The sequence below is a fragment of the Aspergillus ochraceoroseus genome (assembly GCF_002846915.1).
Source record: "Aspergillus ochraceoroseus IBT 24754 chromosome Unknown P175scaffold_1, whole genome shotgun sequence".
In the NCBI taxonomy this organism is placed as follows: domain Eukaryota; kingdom Fungi; phylum Ascomycota; class Eurotiomycetes; order Eurotiales; family Aspergillaceae; genus Aspergillus; species Aspergillus ochraceoroseus.
This window is the reverse complement of record NW_024468476.1, coordinates 4,109,733-4,132,625: the sequence shown is the minus strand read 5'-3', so window position 1 is coordinate 4,132,625 and position 22,893 is coordinate 4,109,733. Positions and strand designations below refer to the sequence as shown.

The 22,893-nt window shown below is 50.6% G+C and overlaps 9 protein-coding genes across 9 annotated transcripts; 5 read left to right on the top strand and 4 right to left on the bottom strand.

Moving 5' to 3' along the window:
• Positions 1-21: 21 nt before the first annotated feature.
• On the bottom strand, positions 22-2,857 carry rpdA (histone deacetylase RPD3). The gene is made up of 4 exons (XM_040894488.1): positions 2,411-2,857; positions 2,039-2,339; positions 1,436-1,977; positions 22-1,383 (listed from the first exon to the last, which is right to left on the bottom strand). Exons 1-4 carry the CDS (start codon positions 2,600-2,602, stop codon positions 352-354), a joined length of 2,067 nt encoding a protein of 688 aa, XP_040756447.1. The 5' UTR covers positions 2,603-2,857; the 3' UTR covers positions 22-351.
• Positions 2,858-3,010: 153 nt separating this feature from the next.
• Positions 3,011-4,778, top strand: P175DRAFT_0498164 (proteasome regulatory particle lid subunit RPN11). The gene is made up of 4 exons (XM_040896444.1): positions 3,011-3,310; positions 3,461-3,714; positions 3,775-4,310; positions 4,394-4,778. The coding sequence occupies exons 1-4, from the start codon at positions 3,242-3,244 to the stop codon at positions 4,540-4,542; spliced, it is 1,008 nt and encodes a 335-aa protein (XP_040756446.1). The 5' UTR covers positions 3,011-3,241; the 3' UTR covers positions 4,543-4,778.
• Positions 4,779-4,824: 46 nt separating this feature from the next.
• On the bottom strand, positions 4,825-5,998 carry P175DRAFT_0554303 (uncharacterized protein; the record flags this gene model as incomplete). Its single annotated transcript, XM_040900550.1, has 1 exon — positions 4,825-5,998. The coding sequence occupies exon 1, from the start codon at positions 5,737-5,739 to the stop codon at positions 4,825-4,827; it is 915 nt and encodes a 304-aa protein (XP_040756445.1). The 5' UTR covers positions 5,740-5,998.
• Positions 5,999-6,297: 299 nt separating this feature from the next.
• Positions 6,298-8,575, top strand: P175DRAFT_0498161 (protein translocase subunit TIM50). The gene is made up of 3 exons (XM_040896443.1): positions 6,298-6,754; positions 6,824-7,552; positions 7,627-8,575. Exons 1-3 carry the CDS (start codon positions 6,491-6,493, stop codon positions 8,215-8,217), a joined length of 1,584 nt encoding a protein of 527 aa, XP_040756444.1. The 5' UTR covers positions 6,298-6,490; the 3' UTR covers positions 8,218-8,575.
• A 261-nt stretch (positions 8,576-8,836) lies between these two features.
• P175DRAFT_0471863 (putative C6 transcription factor) lies at positions 8,837-11,166 on the bottom strand (the record flags this gene model as incomplete). Its single annotated transcript, XM_040895107.1, is given in 5 exon segments — positions 8,837-9,264; positions 9,321-9,456; positions 9,524-9,905; positions 9,969-10,432; positions 10,447-11,166. The coding sequence occupies 5 exon segments, from the start codon at positions 11,164-11,166 to the stop codon at positions 8,837-8,839; spliced, it is 2,130 nt and encodes a 709-aa protein (XP_040756443.1).
• A 1,092-nt stretch (positions 11,167-12,258) lies between these two features.
• On the top strand, positions 12,259-15,406 carry P175DRAFT_0426610 (F-box domain protein; the record flags this gene model as incomplete). The annotated part of the gene is made up of 3 exons (XM_040893185.1): positions 12,259-12,443; positions 12,583-14,981; positions 15,048-15,406. 3 exons carry the CDS (start codon positions 12,259-12,261, stop codon positions 15,404-15,406), a joined length of 2,943 nt encoding a protein of 980 aa, XP_040756442.1.
• Positions 15,407-15,821: 415 nt separating this feature from the next.
• P175DRAFT_0528573 (uncharacterized protein) lies at positions 15,822-18,191 on the bottom strand (the record flags this gene model as incomplete). The annotated part of the gene is made up of 2 exons (XM_040899628.1): positions 15,822-17,647; positions 17,705-18,191. 2 exons carry the CDS (start codon positions 18,189-18,191, stop codon positions 15,822-15,824), a joined length of 2,313 nt encoding a protein of 770 aa, XP_040756441.1.
• A 1,339-nt stretch (positions 18,192-19,530) lies between these two features.
• On the top strand, positions 19,531-22,030 carry P175DRAFT_0427111 (putative C6 transcription factor (Leu3); the record flags this gene model as incomplete). Its single annotated transcript, XM_040893216.1, is given in 7 exon segments — positions 19,531-19,728; positions 19,820-20,265; positions 20,325-20,762; positions 20,826-21,094; positions 21,144-21,681; positions 21,710-21,720; positions 21,732-22,030. The coding sequence occupies 7 exon segments, from the start codon at positions 19,531-19,533 to the stop codon at positions 22,028-22,030; spliced, it is 2,199 nt and encodes a 732-aa protein (XP_040756440.1).
• A 311-nt stretch (positions 22,031-22,341) lies between these two features.
• On the top strand, positions 22,342-22,886 carry P175DRAFT_0498158 (uncharacterized protein). The gene has a single exon (XM_040896442.1). It carries the CDS (start codon positions 22,473-22,475, stop codon positions 22,851-22,853), a length of 381 nt encoding a protein of 126 aa, XP_040756439.1. The 5' UTR covers positions 22,342-22,472; the 3' UTR covers positions 22,854-22,886.
• Positions 22,887-22,893: the final 7 nt, after the last annotated feature.

Sequence of the window (22,893 nt, the reverse complement as noted above, 5' to 3'; positions counted from 1 at the left end):
TGGCTGAGGGTGGGTGGGTGACTGTGCCCTAAGGCTTAGCCATTCTAGGATTAGTCTATCTTTATGCAAGCTGTATTATTTGTCAGCAGTGCATATATAACTAACTAAGTTAGGCAGTTATGGAGGTTGATGTACAGGTAAATAGATTATCATATGCATGCTCAACATAATACAGAATCAAAAATAAATATAGTATATCATTCTCGTCCTTCCATCCAGGTTGAAAGCGAAAATACTATAGAAAAAGAATGAGACCCCTCCCTGCGAAAGCAATACGTCTGCCCAAACACCATTGCCAGCCCGTTGCGCCAGGAACCCGAGAAAAAAACACCGCTGCAGTCACTGCTCGGCCTATTCCTCGCTCTTCGCCGCTGTTTCCGGCTGGGGTTCCGTGCTTGGCTCGTTGGATGTCTCCGGTGCCTCCTGCTCCGTTTTTACCGTCGCTGCTTCTTCCGCTCGGGGCTCCTCAGCCAGCACTGTCTCCGTGGCGACAGGCTTCTCTGCCTCAATTGGCTCGGCCTTGCTTGCTGCCCCCTCGGATCCCTTTTGATCATCACTCTCCTTTGGCTCGGATGGAGCTTTGTCTTGGGGTGTGGCTTCCCTCATAGAATTGTCCGGCGCTGGCGTGCCTTCGGCCGGCGTCTTCCCTTCCTCTTTTGCTTCGTTCACAGCAGGCGCTTTCTCCTGCTCCGGCTCCGGTGCGATATCGCCTGCATCTTCCATGGTTGTGTCTTCATCTATCGGTTTGGGAGACTCCAAGCGCGAAGCGGGCGCAGACGTAGGGGCGGGTTCTTTCTCATCCACCGCCATATCTGTGGCCTCTCGAACAGATGGATCTTCAGCCTTGGAAGATGCCTCCACAGCAGACGGAGTTTGTTGGGCCTCGCTCTCGGGCTCGGGGGCTTCTGTCATCTTTGCATCGCCGCCAGTGTCCATTTCCTCATCGGGAATCGACGAAGCATCCTGTGGAGTGGCCATACCACTTTCAACCCCGGAATCACCCACATCCAGCCGATAGTTAGCCTGATTCCTTCGCTTCAGATGCGCCGGTTTGCGGTGGATCCCGTTGGCAGCATTCTCGTCTTCATCTTCGCTGTCGCTGAGTTCGCCCGTCTTCTCGATGTATTGGTCGAAACGCCGTTGTGTGAAGCGCTTATCCTTATTCTCGTCCTCATCTAGATCATCCAAGATGGCTTCTGCTTCGTCGTCCATTCCCTCCACCAGAGACTCGCGGGGAACATCTGTCATCTGCACAGATGGCGCAAAGGCTGTCCGCTTGAGATTCTCGACAACCTGTGCGCGAATCTTATCAAGATAGTCTTTTGTGTTGGCATTATCCATATTTGATGGGCGCACATTTAGTTCGTAATCCGGAGCAAAGTACTGTGCCCTGTTAGCGCAGGCCCCCCCAAAAAGAGCTCAGACAAGTGCTCACCTCGTAGTAATCGTTATAAGGAAGATCTGACCCGAGCGTCTCCCCGACAAGTATGCCGGTCTCGAATGCCCAGGTTCGTGCCACGTTACGCATGGTGTATCCACCTCCTCCAAGGATCAGGGTCGGTAGATTGAAGCTCTTGACAAAGTTGACGCAGTTCGCGTGACCGCGCATACTAAGATTAAAGCATCCTAGGCGATCGCCGGAGAGACTGTCACCGCCACACTGGAGAACAACAGCCTCTGGTCGATACCACTCCATCACGCTCCTGATGACTGGCTCAAAAATGCTCTTGTACGAAATGTCATCAATGCCATCCCGGAGCGGGAAGTTAACAGCATAATGTTTGCCCTGCCCAACACCGATATCACGCAGTTCTCCGGTTCCAGGGAAATACTCGCCATACTTATGGAACGAAACGGTCATTACACGGTCTGTGGTATAGAACGCTTCCTCCACACCATCACCGTGGTGAACATCAATGTCAATATAAAGAACCCTTTGCTTAAAGCGCAACAATTCGAGAATGCCTAGGACAATGTCTGACCGCACTTGTTAGTAGGGAATGAAAAAAAGAAAAAGGTTCATCGTGGGCGCTTTTACCATTTACATAACAGAAACCACTGGCTTCGCTCTTTTTCGCATGATGAAGACCCCCAGCCCAGTTGACGGCGATATCGCATTTGTTACGGTTGAGCCGGGCCGCACCCTCCATACTACCTCCAGCACTGATACCACAGAACTCGAAGAGACCATCAAAGACGGGACAGTCATCTCCGACATTGTACTTGCTCTGTTCCTTTGCAAAAGAGTCCATATTATCGGGCGTAACCTTGGAAAGAAAGTCGATATATTCGTCCGTGTGGAATTGTGTCATCTCGTACTTGGAGGCGGGCTTCGCGCGCTGCAAGGGTTGATAATTAGCACCTTACCTCATATCGGGTGACTCTGGTAATCAAAGAGAAGAAAACTCACGTAAATTTCCATCTTCTTGTAAAGACCATAGTTCATCACCAGACTGTGTGTCATCCTTATGCGATGAGGCTTCATTGGGTGTCCCGACACATAGGCATAGTTTCCCACATCCGAGTCGTAGAAGTAGGCGACTCTCTTGCCGCGATCTCCAGCCCCATTCACAATGGGGTCCAAAGGAGGCCCTGAAGCCATCTTGGAGGCTGTTATAAAGAACTGTGCAGAGGCAAGCCTCACTGAAACCGAGGAGTCGTAGGGTCTTTCAAGCGCGGCGTTTTCTCGGGGGAGGAGATTCGGACAGAGGTCGGAACTTAGAGGGCGACACACACAATATTAAATAAAAAGGAGCTGCAATTATACGAATAAAGAGAAGCCGTCAAACCCAAGAACTCGGGAGCCGAAACCAGACGGATTGTGGAATTGGAGTGGGAAACGTCCCTCATGGAGCGGAGAGGATGAGATTCTAGAGGAGGGAAAGCGAAGGGGAGCCGAGCGAAAGGCGGCAAAGAACGCCAGAGCTGCGTCCATAAAGCCTCACCGCCTTCGTCAGCCTCTCAGCCTACGAGAAGGAGAAGCTCAACTCGTCGTCGTCCATCCTGGGCATCGCTCGATTCGATTCCCTTCCTCCATCTTCGTCTTTTCCCTCCCTCGCCTCCTCCACTCATCTTCGATCTGTGTTTCTGGAAGTTTACCACTTCCTCTCCATCTTTATCTTTTCATACTCTTCTTTAGACGCTACTCAACCTTACGCACCGACCACTTGGAGCTTCCCTCTAGGAAGTAGTCCTTCGTCCTTCTATCCACACCTCCGTTACTCAGACATTATCATCAACTATGGATAGGCTTAATCGAATGCTCCAGGCCGCACAGGGCATGGGCATGGGGAGCGCCGCGCCTGGTGGTGTGAGTCCACCAAATCTTATCTGACATGCCCACATCCCTCCTTGCTATCATCACAAGCTATCGGACCCTCAGAAGCCCAGTGATGTTGAGCCTTTATGCCTGCGGGAACGCGATATTTCAACAACCGTTGCTAATAAATTGATGGCATAGGATACCCCTAACCTAATTGATAACTCCGAGACTGTACACATTTCATCCCTCGCACTCCTGAAGATGTTAAGGCATGGTCGGGCCGGTGTGCCTATGGAGGTTATGGGTCTGATGCTCGGAGAATTTGTTGACGAATATACGGTGCGGGTGGTCGATGTATTTGCGATGCCTCAGAGCGGTACCGGTGTTAGTGTCGAGGCCGTTGATCCCGTCTTCCAAACTAGAATGATGGACATGCTCCGCCAAACTGGACGGTAAGGTCCGACAAAGCGGTTATATTGAGAATTTACTGAGAATATTTTGCCGGCATACAGACCGGAAACGGTGGTCGGCTGGTACCACTCCCATCCAGGATTCGGATGCTGGCTCTCATCCGTCGATATCAACACTCAGCAGTCATTCGAACAGCTTACCCCCCGTGCTGTTGCTGTCGTCGTCGACCCAATCCAGTCCGTAAAAGGCAAGGTCGTCATCGATGCCTTCCGTCTTATCCAACCTCAGACCGTCGTCATGGGCCAAGAACCCCGACAAACTACCTCTAATTTGGGTCATTTGAACAAGCCCTCGATCCAATCCCTTATTCACGGCCTAAACAGACACTACTACAGCATTGCTATCAACTACCGCAAGACCGGACTTGAGGAGAATATGCTGATGAACCTGCACAAGCACGTTTGGACTGAGGCATTGCAGATGCAGGATTTCCACGAGGAAGGCCAGCATAACGTCGACCGCATGAAGCAGCTCGTTAGCCTTGCTGAAGGCTACGAGAAACGGGTGAAGGAGGAGACAGAGCTTACTAAGGAGCAGTTGAAGACAAGATACGTCGGAAAGGTCGATCCTAAGAAGCGTAAGTTTCCCCGATATTCTTTTTTTTTTTTTTTAACTTATTCTCCCTCCCTCATGGCCTGATCGCTAATTATATTTTTATAGACATCGAAGATATGAGCCAGCAGCTGATTGAAGACAACATCGTTGCTGTATCACGGCAGATGATTGACAAGGAAGCCTCTGTGGCACGACTCTCGAACGGAAAAGGCCCTCAAAACGGTACAGGCATGGATGTAGATGAAGAGCTATAGCCCGTTTGTGCATTAATACCACCTAAACAAGATCGCAACGAAATATCTTGACTCCTAGAATTGATGTTCAGAACGAGTTCAATACCCTTTTGTCATGCATGACCTTGAAGTCTGTAGTATCTCGAAGACCTTTCGGACGTAGTTTGGGGGGGGACATTTTATTCCCTTGGGCGGTGGTAAAAATAATGGATAAGAATTGTCAAATAAATTCTCCAAGTCTAGCAAATCATCTATTGTTATCTAACACATGTAAGGTCATGTCAATAACTCATGGACGCAAGATCACTTCACTTCTTCAACCACGGAAGAGCTTCTTCGGGTTGGAACATCAGTTACTTGAAGGGTTCGCATCGTACTCGTAAGTCCGTAAACGACATTCTCGGCAATCATATCTTCCGTATCGTAATCGGTCCATCCTCGCTGAGGCCCCCATACGATGGTTTTACCAGCTGCCCTTGCCTCTTGTAGTAGACGCTTCATCAGCGCTCCGGTTTTACTGACAGATGGGAACCCGTCAAATTCCACATAGGTTAGACTCGGTAGCCTCTCCAGAATCTGCTGCAACAGCCTCCCTGCAAAGCCGGAATAAAAGTCCTCGGAGATACGAAACCCTTCAAACACCGGGTGGGAAGGGTCACATTCAATAAACACCTTAAGCAGGCGGATACGTGTCATTTCCTCCAGACCTAGCCCACGATTGACTTTCCATGAGGAAGGAGGGGCCGTCCAGCTGGATCCCAGGATCAGCTCAATAGTGCCGATCGCAGAGCGATAGTTGGTTGGTATTGACCTGATTGTTGGCATCCGGGAATAGTCTTGGACGGGGAAGATGCGAAAGGCTTGTGTGGCGTAGAAGAAATCAGCGGCTTCATTATGCATTCGCCGCGAAACAAGAAAAAGAGCGATCCGATGGGCCAACGGGGAACGAAGTGGATTCTTTGACGAAGCGCCTACATTGCCGTTGGTCTGCAGTGGTCTATTCCGGCGAGGACTGAACAGAAGAAAGCCATAAACGCGCAGCCGGATCTCAGAGGGCAGATCGAAAAATCGGAATGGTTCGACTGGACCAAGGTCCTTCTCCTCTTCTTCCTCCCAGGTCTCATCTTCGTCCTCGATGCCCCGTCGCTTCCGCTGAACAGCCTTCGATGGTAAGCCCTCAAGATGGACTTTTTCCAAGGCGTCTATGAGGGTAGCCATGTTGTCACAAGAGGGGGAAATTGTGACCTAAGGAATATTTATACGTTCAATGAATGATACGAAAGAGGTAGATGCTGAAACCGTTGTATTTTCTTTTTTTTTTTTTTTCTTTTCTGGTTTATATCATGCCATTATTGCACTAGAACAGAGATCGAAAGATTATTAGGACAGTACGCTCTCTAAAGGGGTAGCAAGCACCAGCCCACCACTTATCATGGAGAGAAAGAGATTTATATCCCACCAACGGGGCTGCAACTGCACAGAATTTCTTCGCTGCGGCTCTTGGGTGTGGGATAGAAGACAAGCTTCATTGGTCTCCCCAGCTAATACAACCCGGCATGCATATAAGAAAAAAGGCCTGAAGGGTCAAATTTGTGGACTGGGTTGCAACTTTCAAAATTGGAGAAAAAAAGAGAAAAGAAGCAAGGAAGAAAATGGGCGAAGGCGGGAAGAATTTAAATGGATGGAAAGTGCGCACTGGGTTTCGTTCGGCCCACCGTACAACTTGTTCCGATGATGAATCGAACCTCAACTTTTTCCGCGTCGCTCGAGCCCGAAGCCGTCTGTGCTTGATAATCTTGCCTCGACGGCTACACACGCATTCCCCTGTATTTCCCCCTTCGTAGTGAACTCGCTATCTGGAGCGGAGTTCACTTTGGCTCAGCAAACGCCCATTTTATTGTGCGGAGCATGAGTGCACTGTTTCCCGATACCTCTCTCTGTCCTTGATCTTTTTACTTCACACATCACCATGCTTCGCCGTGCCGTCCTGCCTCTGACGAGGCCCAACATCCTCCTCTCCACCCCTCGTGTATCAACAGTTCCGGCCTCTCATGCGCGATGGTATGCGAAGACCACCAAGCCCAAGGCTCCTTACAAGCTTCCCGATTCTGTGAAGCCCTCTAAGCCTGAATCCACCAAGCCCGTCCAGCAAGAACAATATACGTCGGAGCAGGCGGAGTTCGAGACAAAAGCGGATCCCCAGGCAAATACAGGATCGCAAACTTCCGATGCAGTGAGTTGAAATGGATTTTGACATTTAGGACATGAGAAATGAGGTTTATCTAACTGGAATATACCCTAGCCGGAACCTACACAGCCAACTCCCGAACAGGAACTGCCCCAGAGACCTCTCCCCGATCTAACACAGGGAATTCCCTCTACCCTTGCTGCGGAATTGGAGGCTCGTTCAAAGAAGCGTGGCTCCACGACATTGAACCTGACGGAAGATCCATCTCGCTCCGAAGAATACGGCGATGATGGCCGTGGCGATATCCCCAAGGATGGCTATGTTTCGTCTCTCGATCGTAAACGCGCTCGTATGGCCAACCTGATGTACGCCCTTTTCTTGCTTGGAGGTGTTGGGGGAATGGCTTACCTCGGACGTAACTGGGATACGGAAGAGGAGGAAAAGCTTCATGCTAGTGTCCCGTCGGGTTGGGGGTTCGGGTTGTGGTACAACCGCGTTAAGGCTCGCATGGGCGACATCACCAGTTATTACAAGGACCCTGCCTTCCCCACGCTGCTTCCCGATGAAGATCCCAACCTTCGCCAGCCCTACACCCTGGTGCTTAGTCTGGAAGACTTGCTTGTGCATAGCGAGTGGAGCCGTGAGCACGGATGGCGTGTGGCTAAACGACCCGGTGTCGACTACTTCCTTCGCTACCTTAACCAGTACTACGAGCTCGTCCTCTTCACCAGCGTGCCCAGCATGATGGCCGACCAGGTTCTCCGCAAGCTGGACCCCTACCGTATTATCCGTTGGCCATTGTTCAGGGAAGCTACTAGATACAGGGATGGAGAATACGTCAAGGTGCGCCCCTTGTGGACATTTATTTCTTTTTCTTTCTTTTTTTTTTTGGAGATTCGCTAACTTTGAATGCTTAGGATCTTTCGTACCTCAACCGTGATCTGTCCAAGGTCATTCTGATTGATACCAAGGAGGAACATGCCCGTCTGCAACCCGAAAACGCAATCATTCTCGACAAATGGAACGGTGATTCCAAAGACAAGACTTTGGTTGCGCTGATCCCGTTCCTGGAGTACATGGCCGGTATGGGTGTGGAAGATGTGCGCCCCGTCCTGAAGTCATTTGAAGGCGGCTCTATCCCCGTTGAATTCGCCAAGCGTGAGAAAGCCATGCGCGAGCGTTTCGAAAAGGAACTCGAAGAGGAGCAGAAAAAGCGCCCCAGGAGGGGAATGGGTAACCTTGCTTCTGCTCTGGGCCTGAAGTCCGGCCGCTCTGTTGATGGCGAACAGACTGCTTCCCAGGGTCTGCAGGAGGGCAAGATGCTCTGGGATCAGATCCGTGAGCGTGGTCAGAAGAACTACGAGATGATCGAGAAGGAGATCCGTGAGAATGGCGAGAAATGGCTGGCCGAGATGGCTGCTGAAGAGGAGAAGCTCCGACAAGAGCAGATGGAGAGTATGAAGGGCTCTCTTACAGGTATGTTTGGAGCTAGCGGCAAGAGCCAGTAATCCTTTTTTTTTTTTTTTTCCCTTTTGAGTGGGAAGGATACTCGTCACTCCATTTATATTCGTATACTCTCTCTCTCTCTCTCTCTCTCTCTTGTTCCTAATGTGCGCCTTGAGATGCTTCTTTTTCTTTCCTTAACGACAAATGGGGATGTGTATTAAATAGAGGGCTTCCTTTTTTTTTTGGCTACCAAGCATCACGGGTGACTGTAAAATAGCATTTGATTAATCATTGACATTGTATAAATTGCACAGATATTTTAATTGGAATGTGTGTATGTGTGTGTGTGTGTGGCTTTTCTAGGCAATTTATGACTTTATTTGTTCTGTAACTAAGTATAAAGGAATAGAGAAGAAAAAATGAGACAAGTTCTTTTTTTCCCCCCCTTATCATTTCATGTTGAATTAATGAGCTAGGCATACACTTCATAAAAAAAAAAAAAGAAATTCTGGGGTATATATATATGGAAATATAGAAATGTTAAATGATATATTTCAAACCATGTAGATAGATAGATAGATAGATAGATAGATATATAATATATCTTTCCTCCTCCCTTTCCGCTTTCCGGCCCGAGGAGAGAGGACTGGCTTTGAAATGGAGACTCGCAACCCAGCTAATCTAGCTCAGATTCACATCCTGGAACACCGAAACGTCCCAGATACCTGTCATATCGAATGGGAAACCATCCATCGTTCCGAAAGTTCCCGAGATGGACATCATATCATCGACGATATCGTTGTTCGTCTGGGTTTCGGGGAGGGAGATAGCCGCTGGGTTGACCAGTCGGGTATCTGGTTGTCCGATTACTCCATCGAGAGTTGGGGTATCCAGGTTGGTGGCGCTGCCGGTGAGTCGGTTGAGAAGCCGTTCGCAGTGGTCGAGGCACATGTCGGCGACGTCCCAGTCGTATTCCTCTCGGACGCGACGGAGGATTGAGCGGAAGTTTTCGACGTTGGCGAGACAGGAGCGGGCGACTTCGTTGTCAGAGGTTTCGAACGCGCAGCGGACGAGGAGGGTTGCGGTTGAGGTGAGATGGAATGCGCTATCTGGAGGAGGCGTTAGTCTTTGAGTGAACTGGGTTGGGGGGATGAGAAGGATGTACAGGGTAACCAAAACTCTTTGAAGTTCTCCTTTCGTAGGGATGAGATGAATTGTACGATTTCCTCAGCGGATTTCCGGCATTCCGTTTGGAAGTATCGACGAGCTTCGGGGTTGTCTGTTTCTGCATTGTTGACGTCCTTTTAGGGGGAGAGGTTGGTTAGAATTGGAGAGATGTTGGGTAGATTGATTGAGATCGGAACATACATTCAGTTCGACTCTTCCGACCAGTAGTTTCACAGCTAGGAACGCGAGGTGGAGACTGCTGATGCCTGATATGCGATCTTCCGAGCTGTCCGTAGGTGTTCTTAACCAGTCGGGGAGGGAATCCTCCCAAATATCTAGGTCTGTCCGGATTTGTCTCGCCTTCTTGGTGGTTTCGCGAGGAAATCGTTGTTGTAGGCCGTAGACGAGAGGCAACAGCTCCCCCAGAATTTCAGTCAACCGGCAGAGCGCGATATGACAATGAGCGGCTCTGACTCGCTCGGGAGTGCGGGAGGCTTGTGATATTAGGACTTCCACTGTGGGAAGAGGGACGTCGTATTGATTTTTGGAAATCTGAGGAGGAACTCCATGTCCGAAACTCCCCCTTCATCAAAGGAAGTCAGAATCAATCAGGAAAAGGGAGTTAGTTAACCCGGGGGAATCTTACCAACGATCGTGTATCACAACGGCCCACCATAGTCGGATACGGTGGTTTTTCTCCAGGCGGGATAGTTTCCAGTGGCTTGGGTCCCGATTCAAACCAAGACAGTGGGCCAAGGAGACCATTCGGCCACAGCTAATGGCATTACCGGTCATGGAAAATATCGGTCGTCCGGTCAAGTCAATGAGAGCTGCACTGATTGTAGAGAGCCCGGGAGCGGAAAACTCTTCGTGAAGAGCGGCTACTGTAAGGTTGACGGCATATCTGACATCTGGCTTGGGATGGCAGGCGAGTTTCGGAGTGTGTTTCCAGTAGACCAAAGACATGGAGTAGACCTGGCACAAAAGGGATGCTGGTGGTTCGGTAGGCGAGTCCGAAATATAAGCCTCCCAAAAGCTCTCCCCGTCGAATATCGGGAATGCTGCATTGAATCGATCTATGAACCTGGAAATCCTCGAGATAATTAGCATCTAGCTAGGGGTACCTTGCGAGCTGGATTGCACGGGACAGCGTACAGCCTGACGAGATCGTCCTTGAAGGGTCCAAGTATTTGCTCCAGGATTTCCTTCTGGTTTTCTCCTGGTGGGATTCCCACACGCATACCCTGTCTTCGCCGGGATACTGTGGTGTAAAGGATGGGCTTCCTTGGGTCGCTTGAGTAGACATTATACGGATGGCTTCTTGGTACCACCGACTTATTGGGCTGCTCCGGGGGCATGAACTTCTCAATCACCTGGGCGTCATCGGCAACGACAGGTCCGACAATAAACACGGATTCATTATGAGGGTCCTCAACTCCATGGCGTCTGGGCTCACTTCCGCGGCTGTCTCCTGTTGAATCGGAGCGATGAAGATCGGACGTATCGTCGCGGTGACGGGAAGAATGTGATGGAGAACCAGCTTCCGAAGTACGCTTGCGTTTCTGACCTGCGTGGAAGCTTCCCTCGGAGTGCCATCCTTTCGACTCCGGGCCGTGAGGAATGGGCAGCTCAGGCGGATTTTCCTCCTGGTAATGGCAATCGGCCCCCTGAACTCGACACAAAAGACACGATTGACCAGGGATATCGACAGTACATCGGGACTTGCGTTTCCGGCACAAATCACAGGCGCGCACCTTGTGTGACCTGTAAGGTCTTGCCCCCGCATTCAACGCTGGAGACGCAGGCTTCTGGGTAGAACTAGCCTTGACAGCTGCAGGAGGCATGGTGAGCCCCAAGGATGCTATCGCAATTGTCCAACACAGTCTGCATGAGTATGAAGGTGTTTCTAATAAAGAGACCTGTGCGTTATGAACCCCGATCCCGAGGTATCGGGGAACGGCGAAAGACGGAGAGACAAGAACGAGATGTATGACGGGGATCTCTGAAGAGGATCTGCAAGGGCTAGAAGCAATTTTCTTTCTTGCTTTATCTCTCTCTCTTTTTTTTTTTTTTTTTAAACCTTCGGGCTAGAACCGAGACCTAAGCTTCTTAGACCCTGGGGTAGTTGTTCGATCGAGCGGCATGGAAGCAGCTAATTTCGGTACGGAGTTACTGATCAGAATGTCGCATTCATTCTTTTCGCTGGACGAGCAGGGGTTGCGATGAAGCTGGTGAGCTCGTTTCCTGATTAGGATTTCTGTTGGATTAGCTGTCACGAGCCAACATCCAGCGTGCTCGATCTCTATCGTTTGACAAGAGGTCGCAATTGCGTTTCCTTTCGGCTTTGGAATTCTTCGACTCTCTCTTATCGCAATTTCGCAAATTCGCAAAAAGGCGGCGGGTTTGCTGAGTCAGCATCCTGGCCAACCACGTGTGTTGCCGGTCACGTTCTATTTTTAAATGTTCCTTCATTACTCCGTCCGGAGTACTGTACATCCATCTTCCATCTTCCATCTTCCATCTTCCATCTTCCTCCCTCATTCATCATCATATTCCTGCCTTTCTTTTTCTTAGTCTCCCGTCTTTTCCCGGAATCGTGTCGTGTTTATCTTTAGCGAGTTTGGGATTCTGCGGGGATGCTGTTTGGTATCCTCTCATTGTGCTCCACTCAACAACCAGGCTTAGCTTGAGTCCTTGACAACCAATAACTCTCCCTCTCTCTTACGCGCTTGGACAAGGTCAATGTTACAGCACGGCACAGCCACCGACCCAAGTCACTAGCGACCATCTCCGTCTTTTACAACTGTGCTGGGTCCCTTCAAGATCTTTCTTTGGGTGTTTCTGTGGAGTGATGACGATGACGACGACGACGATGATGATCGTATGCGATTGATCTCGGACATGTATCTATTCAGTTCGATGTAGCTTGAATGAACATGGAGGAGGATGTGCGTCTTCCTTGTGGGGAGCGGCTCGAGCTTGTCCAGCCTGATCCGATCCAAACCCAACAACCCGAGCGAAACGGGCCAAAGAAGAAGCATCCAGCTACTCCTGTTAGACAGACCACGACAGCGACAGCGACAACTCCATTCGGCCGTTTGCCTCGGACAGTCATTGAGTAGTAAGTTATTTTTTTTTTTTTTGACGTCCTCGGAGAACCTACAGCTGCTGCGGTAGCTAGGATATTTGCTGTCAATTCGGGCCATTGCGTGTGCCATTCGTTCCCCAAAGCAAAAGGGCTGTTTTAACTGGACCTACAGCATTCTCTTTGTTGTTGATGCAAGTGCTTTTGCATCTCTGTCCCTCCTGAACCGAAAATGGCGGCGCATCTCCGACTCATCTTTGCTCTACTCCCACCACTTATCCCAATGTCCCTCCTTTTCCCTATCGCAAAAGGCTACCGCGGGTCCGGCACAGCCTGATGATCTGGCACTCCTTAAACATACATTCTTCTCGGAGATAAGGCGCAATGGGTTTGATGTCTTTCTTCGACCTCACAGAACTCTAATTAAACTCATGTCGACTTCCATGAGCTCATCAACCGCGTTTCCACACGGCGAAGCATTCCGTTTCTCCTTCTCGCAGAATGCTCAACTCATTCTTTGCATCAGCTCGTCTAGGATTGTTGTGCTCGATGTTGCCTCGGACCTAGTTTCTGTCAGACACGAGCTCAAGACTTGGAGGCGACCGTTACATGCGACCATTTTGGATGATGGATCACTCCTTGCGGTTGCCTCTTCCACCCACAGAGTTAATATATATAGCTTATCAAATGCACAAGCGAAGCTCGTCCAGAATCTGAAGTTAAACGATGTCCCCCGCGCTTTAACCCTCTCTCCTAACGGTGGGGTTCTAGCAATTGCGTATAATGATATGGTTGAGGTATACGCTATCGGAGAAGGATTACTCGCAACTGAGCGAAGGGCCGTACGTTGCGCTGGTGTCGATTCGATTTCGTTCTCCTCCGATGGCGTGATTCTGCTGGGTTCCTCTGCTAACTGTGAGACGGGCAGTTTGGTGACCATAACTATTCCGTTTTATAGCGCGCAGGAGACTGATTTCTCCGGCAAAGAGGTTCAAATCCAGATGTGGACAACTCAAATCCTTTTCCCCGACATCGTTCAGGGCTACAGTCATGCTTGTTTGCTACCATTACATGCGGAGGGCGAGGGGAATTGGATTCTTGGCTTTGACAACCAGATTGGAGCATTCAGGGCTGTTGGGATAAGTAATGCAAACTCTGGTACCGCATACTTTACGAGCCCAGTGTCCGAGGACGGGTTTTATGAACAAGCCCCCATGATGCCAGCAACCTCCGACTACCAGGGTGAACTCATTGCGCTGGGATTTCAGAACTCTGGGCTTTGGGTGTATGGGGTTCCCGATCGACTGGATATTGCTCCTGTGGTGAGCAACACCGGGGACATGCAGCCCCTATCAAATTCTAGTCGAAGTCAAGCAGCGACAATGTCGGCTTTGGGGACGACCCTTGATCGGCTACAGCGCGTGGTTACCCGACCAAAAATTCTCATTCAAGGCCACAAGATGACGGACATGCCAGGCATTACTGCGGCCCGCTGGGTACGGCAGAGCCATTCTAGGGCCAGTCAGCGGAGGTTGGCGGCCGTAGCTCCTGGAGGAGTGGACCCTTCCACCATTGGTGAGGAAGATGTTCCTGTTGACGGCGGCCGCGTCCTTCTTTTAGATTTTGCCCGATCAGCAAAGAACGGAGCCACAACAGAAATCAACATTGAGATTGGAGAGGCAGAGCCTATGAACCTCCCTGAACCAAGCTCTAGTTTAGACACGGAGGTTGAACTGGAAAGAAGGAGAACTCGAGTCATTCGAGGACGTTCTACCGGTGTGACGTCGAGAGGAACCAGGGACTCGTACCCAGCTGCCAGTTCCAGCGCCCATGCGCGTCCTCGTAGGAATAGCGCTTACTTTTCCGCCACTTCAAGTGAACCTGGGGAGGCTGATGTGTCTGCGTTTCCCGAAAGCCCCTACGATAACACTCAACCACGATCTCAAGATACCCTACGGCGTGCTGCTACCGCGGCTGCAGCTAATCGCAGGCGAGAAAGGCTGCGCGAGGAACCGCGCCGTGTATTTGATGGCCAGCCCCCTCCCACAATGTTTCAGATCCCCCATGAAAGTGACGCGGATAATTGGGTCCCGCCACCTCCTCCTTATTCTAGAGAAGCTGATGCGCCTCTCCCAGAGTATCTCAGAAGGACTTTGATCCCTCAAGCACAAGCTCGCAGAACCGGAAATGCCTCCGGGTCTGTCCGAAGATCACTCTCTACCCGTATAGAAAACATGATGGCAGACTCTTCATCTCGCTCTTCCATATACCGACTGAACACGGTCACCGGTCCAAGAATAGCCTCACGTATGGGACGCCATTTAGGAGATTCTCCTGAAAATTTTGATAACCCGCGACGGCAAACCAGCTTCCTCGAAAGGAGAGACAACTCCACCACTCGTCAGCCCCAAACTCTTAGTGATATAAGCGAGCCGACTGTGCCTCTACCACAACCCCAACCTCCTGTAACCCCTCCCCTTATGGTGCAAAATATCACCGATCTACCAGTTGAACCGAACCCAGCAGTCCTTATATCGCCTTCTGCTCAAACGGGGTCACCTCCAATCCAACATAGTCCCGAGTCTCCCGCTCGGGCCAGCCCTATGAATGCTCGAACTTCCAGCAATGACCATTTGGGAGGCTGGCAACACCATCTACCGTCGATTCCTACAGCTCCTCTCATTATGGGTAACTACCTCTTTTCTGTATCCTCACCTGACCTTCAGTCCGAAAATACCCAACTGGTAGTTCCAGAGGCAATGCGAATTCCCCCAATGCGCCATGACTATATCCGACCAATTGATCGCCCTTCACAATCTCATGATATTAGGCCACCTGTGGCAACAATGCCACCTCGCCATCGTCGTGCTTCCACTGATCCCACCCACTCTAGCTCGCAGTCTGTCACCACCGACCAGTGGCGGAGGCGGATTGAGGATTGGAATGAGAGGACTATCTATGAGAGGAATAAGCGGAGAAGTAAATGCATCATAATGTAGGGCATTTCCTCTCGGGTTGCATACGTCATTCTCTCTCTCTCTCTCTCTCTCTCTCTCTCGCTTCTTGAATCTTTTTATTACATATGACCTTGGAATATACTTTCCTCCTGTTGCATGTACCCCAATGGACATACCTGTTGGATAGCAATGATACCAAGCGCTTAGCGTCTACGGATACCCATTTGGCGATCCCTCATTGTTCGCCCTTACTGTTTGATCTCAATTTGGGAATAGATTTCATTATTACCAAAAAAATGAATAACATGCTAGCTATGACATGGAACTGTTGCGCATCCTCATAGGATAGAGTATTATCAGAAATATAAAACGAAAAAGAAAAACAAAACCAATCATATCTTGTTTCTCAACAAAGGGCAAAGAATGCATCAAATGGTGTCTGTCTCCTTCGGTTCTTTCAACCACCACCACCGCATCCTCCTCCGCCGCCGCCGCACCCTCCGCTGCTGCCGCCGCCACCACCACCACAACCACCACCGCCTCCTCCCCCTCCGCATCCCCCTCCTCCCCCGCAAGATCCACCGCCACCTGAGCATCCACCAGCAGAGCCTCCCCCACAAGCTCCTCCCCTCCCAGCACAGCCACCAGCCGCAACTTGTCCCCCACAGGTTCCCGTACAGCAGTTACCATGCGATCCAGGGGTGAGACTCATGCAGCTTGGATCCGCAGCGTAGCTATCCGGGTGCACGCCAGGGTCACAGGTATAAGGGCCGTAGTAAGGGACATAGACCGGATACCCCCACACCATCGGGTAAGAAACAAAGGGGTCCCCCGAGCTTCCGTGATCAGGTGTAGACTTGCTGTCCTTACGATTGCGTTTTTCCTGGCGGCGGCGCTCTCTCTCGTAGTCGCTGCGGAGCTTGAGGAACTTGACCTGGTTCGGATCGACGCCGTCGGCGGGCAATTCCCTTGTTCGGACGGCGCTGTGGGCGGAGATGTGAGGGTTTTTGTTTGGGTCGGAGGAGACATCTGGGCGGTCGTGGAGATCGGAAGCCGCGTTGCGGGCTTTAGGTGTGGACATGGAGAAGATGTGGCTGCTTCGGAGGTCGGAAGCCCGAATGGCCTCGCAGTACCAGCAGGTGCATTCGCTGTAGATTCCGCCACCGGTGTATTTGCGGTACATTTTGCTGGTCCATTCAAAGCCATCGGAGAGTTTGACCTCGCTGACTTTGTCGTCGTGGTCGATGAAGATGGCGCGTTTCCCGGCGTCCTTCTGGGTCCGGTAGGTTGAAAATGTGTAGTATCGTTTGGGGTCGAGTTGGTGGGTGTGCCAGGCTAGGTCGACGTCGAGGGTGGGGACAGCCATACGTGTCGGGTTGGAAGACATAATTTGGAAGAAGACAGAGTACTTGCGGATGAGGCGGAGCATGGTCTCTCTCAGAGCCGGGGAGCGGAGCCAGTTGATATTGTCCATTTTCTGGATGAACGTGCCCTGCCGGACGACAGCTCCGACTAGATCGAGAGCGAAAAAGGAACTATTGTCCCAGTAACGAGACATCATTCGGCGGAAGGCGATACGCTCTCCTTTGTAGAGAGACAGTTGGGAGGAGCCGCTGTTGGCCTCAGACATGATCTTTTTGTCCTTGAGTAAGGTGTCCAGGTAGTCGCGCAGATGCCCTACACTAGGGCACATCTTGAGCTTGGGCTTGGTGTATTCCAATAGATCATGGCTAGCAGCGCGAATGATTCGATTGGGAAAGTCTCCTTGCTTGTTTTTCCGCTGTGGTTGGTGCCATGATGTGGGGACGCCTCGTATGTCATAGAGCGTTCCTGGCATCGGAAATTTGGAATTATACAATTTTTTGGCATCATCACGAAACTTCTTAACTCTCAAAATCCCATGATCGACCTTGAAGTCGCATTTAGGGCAATTGGCAACGAAGTTCTTGTCTGTGAAGCCATTCCAACTCTCGAAGGCTTGGTCAAGCGGAAGCGTTAATTTCCCGTCCGTCCAAGGCACCGAAAGCCAACGGTTGCATCCCGGACACCTTAAGGGCTTTCGAGGAAAGTCCTGTAGGTTATCCCATTTGTGGCCTGTCTTCACTTCAAAATGCATTGTGGCTTTGCTTCCGGGCTCGTAATTCAAAGTTTGGTCATTAATAGAAGCGTTGATAGCTTCCCATGGGAATCCACCGGACCAGAACTGTATATTTCCCTGTCGTATACAATCTTCTAGGAAAGCTCTAGGATTGAGCATATGTGCATGCCATACCATCAACACATCTGAAATCCCAGCCAATTAGCAACCCGAGACTTGAGTGGGGGTGAGCTTTGACTTACCCAAGGGAGGTAAAGTATCATGATGTAAAAAAATAGGGTGAGCGTTGGAAGCTATTGTGCTGTACGCACTTGTTCGAAGAAAATCTACCGTGGGGCGTGGAGATGATTTCAAGCAGTCCTTCCACCAAACGGTATAACGCTCCACGGCCTTGGCTGTAAAGACAGCCCATCGTTTTTCCTTTACCAAAGCCCATGCCTCGTTGATTTTGGACCCAAATATTTGTGGATCGGGGTCCGAGATATTGAATTGGTTTGGAACACTCGTTATAGCATCGCGTAGATCGGAGAGTGCTGCTAGAAATTTAAGATGCGCAATGCACTCATCCTGAGTGACTGTCGTATACTCTGCAGGGCCCGTATTTTGGGTTAGATTTAAGGGAGGAATACACGGCAACTGAGCTGTCTCTGCGATGGTGTATTCTGGGGGGTTTTCCCCAGAGAGCTTTCGCTCTGTTTTGATATCTGTGTTATCTTTCGATAAACCCATGATTGCAATAACTGATCATGAATGCATAATACTCCGTATGCCCTCGGGTCGGCTTTGGCGGAGCTGGGGGTTTCCCGCTTCTTTATAATGTTACGGCGTGTACGAAGTACGAGGATAGAAATGACCTCATGGAGCAAGCGATCACCTCTTAAAAGCCAACGGATTGAAAACGAGGGCCGTAGGCAAATCAATTCTCAGCTTTCATCGTCAACCGGGCAAGACACTGGTGCCCGGAACGAGGGACCGTCCCTGATGAAGTTAGACCCTGTGCGCCGCGCCTTGCAAAACGCAGCCACTGGGGCATCGGCTCGTATTACTGTACCAAGCCCTGTTCCTGTGCTGCTAAGCTTCTGCTTGTCCAAATAATGTGGATAATAAGCCCGGCGCCTGCAAAGGTGGGGGTACGGAAAACACAGCCCCCGAGCTGCTCCCCAGCCCTCCAGTTTGCAACTTCTATCGCTGTCACACCACCGTCAGACAAGTCAGGGATGCAGAGGAACTGCCTAGCGATCTTCAGGCATGTTTCTCCTGTTGATGGAGTGTCAGGCGCGAATCCTGATCTTCAGCGATTTTCTAGAAGGCATGGAAGCTTTCCGGAATGACCGGGTATCGGACAAGGGCGACAGTGGATACAGCATGAGGACGACGCAGCACGATCTGCAGGAGCATATAATTGGGTAGTTGAAATTATAGCGATACAATGTTATATTCACAGTAGAAGAACTGGTGGGCTCGGGCTAGTAGAAGACCCGGAGTGACAGTATATTCCGGATTCCGGATTCCTAAAGCAGCGACCGAGATTCTTAAACCGGCGAGAGGACGGTTATCATCACGTGTTCCTCCCACGTGACGTGACTCGGCCAGAGCAGCTCCTTTGCGCCCCCGCCATCAGTTCCAGAGCATCTTATACATTCCAGTTGACGAGTCGGACACAAGGTTAAAACCCCATTCCGATACATATAGAGAAAGAGAACTCCCGAGTTGCAACCTGCAACGTCGCTTGGATCCCAAGTGCTGATTGAAGTCTCTGCTCATTGCGGCTAGTGAACGTGTGACTCGCCTCACCGGGTACATTTTTTTTCTTCTTTTTTTCTTCCCCTCATTCTCTCTTTCTCTTGTATAACTTCACCCTCCAGTTGGATTCTCGACAAAATTGAACAATCGCTTTTATCGGTACCAAGGTTATTCGGATCTTAATTGGTCCTATTTCGTATCTCCCATCCGACTCAGTCTGGCGCCTTTCTCAGGATCGTCCAGTGGCATCGGAGACGGGGGGTTGCAGGGAAAAGCCGTTCAACTAAGTCCGCGGAATAATGCTTCTGCTGCCACCAGTCCCGTAATGGGAGGTCTCGGTCGTCCATCCGTTTCACCGGCCATCGGGTCTGATGGCGTGGGACAAGCCAGGAAGCGCAATGTTGGAATGGCGGGGCTGGATAGTTCCCCCGGCAGTGTGGATGATGTGGAAGAGGTTGAGAGTCGCGAGGAGAAGAAAAGGCAGCCTGTGAAGCGGGCCTGCAATGAATGCCGACAGCAGAAAGTGAGTAGGCGCTTGCATCCTCGTGTCACTGGGCACGATGCTGTTGTACCTCGCTTGACTGAGACTGACTTGGGTTTTTACCCTTTGGCAGTTACGATGCGACGTGATCCAAGATCCATGGGCAGATTGCTCTCGATGTCGTCGCCTCAAACTTGATTGCAAAATCGAATCAAATTTCAAACGGATTGGGAAGCGGAGTCGGAACGCGGAAATGGAACGGGAGATCATTGAGTTGAGGAAACAGATCGCTACCGCACACGCTGGGGGCCCCCCACAACCCCCATCGGCGCTTTCTACGGCTCAAGCAACTCCCAAGCAGGAGAGCTCTTCCAGTCAGGTTAGCCCGGCCGGAGTTTACCAAACACCTTCCGCCATGTCTACAGATCAATATATGGGCTCCCATGAGGCGGTTGCCTCGTTGCTTGACCTGCGCTCTGGGTTTGATGGGTCAAACTATATAAGGAATGGGAACCAGCATTTCAAGCGGATTGAGGATGTGGCAGTGGTACCTGAGAGGGTCACAGAACTGTTTGATCTGTAAGTCTGCTGGCGATGGCATAGAAATCTGGAACGCCTTTTATGCTAATCGGGTCTAGGTTCTTCACATACTATCACCCGTTCCTCCCTTTTCTGGATCGGGGTCAGTCGCCAGAGGATTATTACAACGTATCTCCGTTGCTATTCTGGACTATCATTAGTGTTGGTGCTCGAAGATATCGAACCGATTCCAACCTTCTCAATTCCCTCTCCGGCCCTGTCTCGCGATTGGTATGGAGTACGCTGGCAGACATCCCCCAGAGCTATCATGTTGTCAAGGCTCTCTGTTTGCTCTGTAGCTGGCCATTTCCCACCAGCAGCACCTCCACGGACCCGACCTTTATGTTGTGTGGCATGATGCTACAGGTCGCCATGCAGCTCGGGCTGCACCGCCCATCACATTCCCAGGACTTTAGCAAGTTTAGGGTGGAACTTATTGAAGAAGAGCTTAAGGATAAGGTCAGAACATGGGCTATTTGTAATATAGTCGCGCAACGGTATATATGCCTTCCATTTCATTCCTGCCCTTGAGATTGTCGGCTGACGCGATTATGTTCCAGTGTTGCAACCGGATATGGGCAACCGTCCTCTACGATGTACGACTGGACACTATCATCTAATGAGTCTATGGACCCGAACTTCAAGCTTCCGGATAGCATCAGGCACCGGCTTGATATTGAAAAGTTCTGTGACAAAGTCACCAAAGCGCTTTACACCAACCGCCGAGACCCCGTTGGATTATGCAGTGACCAGGAACGGTCTACCTTGATCTCCATTCTTTCCCGCGACTTGGATGAACTTGAGAATCATCTTAAGCCGCATAATGACGGTACGTTTTGCAAATAACCACTCTATGTTTCGTAACTCACTCGGCGCAGGCATCACCGATTTGTATCTACGCGCATCTAATCTCCACCTTCATCTTTCCGCTTTCTTCGACGATCCAACTGCAAAAGACTATCGCGAGCGACTTCTTTCTCTGTACCTTGCCACGACCTCATTCCTAGAAGCTGCCATGAAACTGCAGACCGAGGTCGGATTGGTTCTGTCATACACCCCGTACTACATCTATCAGATGATGGTCGCCGGAGGTTGTACGCTCCTGAAGCTTTGTAAGAGCTTTTTTGCGGCGCATATCGATATGGACTATACCAAAGGCCTCTTTAATCGCACTATCTGGGCCATTAGGGGCGTATCTGTGATATCCAATGATCTTCCTGAACGGCTCGCCGAAGTCTTGGCCCAGATGTGGAGGCTGGGAGGCGCACCGTCTCCGCAGCCACCGGTTGATGGCGCTGAAATGGATGACTCACTGATGCTCAAGGTGCGATGTCGTATGAGCATGTCGCTCTTATTTGACTCGGTGTGGCGATGGCGAGAGGATGCCCGAACCAAGGGCCGTAACATTGAAGGTAAGTTCCCGCGGAACAAAAGAATGAAGCAGGTCAGTGACTGGTGATGAACAGCGTACCTTAAAAACCCAACCAACCCGGATTCCAACACAGACTCCTCTGCTTCATCGTCCGTGGGGCCGATGCGCACGTCCCCTGGCATCGCTGGTGGAGATCCTAGCCTGGCGCCGGCTCCCTTACTTGGGCAAGCAAATCTCGGTGTGCAATCGGGCAATGGAGTCGCAGGACTGCCGAGCGGATTCATGGAACCGAATTACGAAGTGTTTGACCCCTTGAACTGGCTCCTCGACGGACTGGTGGACCTGCCTTATTCATATTCTCTGTCCGGGATGGAGGCACCAGGGATCGCGTAAATCGTACTAGACCTTTCCTTTTTATTCTCATGTTTTCTTGGCGTCATATTAAGGTGATGATGTGATTTTTGTACCACTATACCAACGGGATGTATACGACCACCACTGGGTCGGATTAGGCGCCAGGCGCGTGTTGGCTGAACTTTTTGAATTCTGTAGTTATATAGTTATATGATTGACGAATCATTCCTGACATATCCTGAGCTAGTACAGTATATTAGCGAAAATATTATAATGAGAAACAGATAACCCATTATGGGTTTAACCGTTTTAACTATCTATCGGAGTATCGGAGTACTTACTACCTGAAGCTGAACAGGAGAATCCCCACACAAACCCAAAGTACCTAGGTAGGTACGTCCTCCCCTATCTAACGAACAAACCACTCACTCACTCACTCACTCCTAGAAAAGAAAAGAAAAGAAAAGAAAAGAAAAGAAAAATGCCATTCCAATCCACAAAACCCAAATCCCACCTCCTAATCCCACGTAAACGTCCTCTCTCGTCTCCCTCCCACGCCCCTATCACCACCACCACCACAGCCACAACCGCGCAACCTGTCCTCCGCTCCACAAGACAGATGCAGTCCGAACAACGCAGGGCATCTCCCGACCAAGATCGGAACACGCAACCACGGCGCATCGAGGTGGATTTCTCTGCGGCGCCGCAGCCCTTTCTGGATCCGGCGCTTTGGGAGCGGATGCGGAAGGGCGAGGCGGAGGCCGGGCGGAAAAGGGAGCGGGAGCGGGAGAAAGAGAAGGAGCAAGAGAAGGAATATGGTGGGTTGGCTGTGAAGAGGAGGATTGGAGGGGGGATTCGATAGTTGATTTTTTTTTTTTTGTCTGTCTTGTCTTACTGGGTAG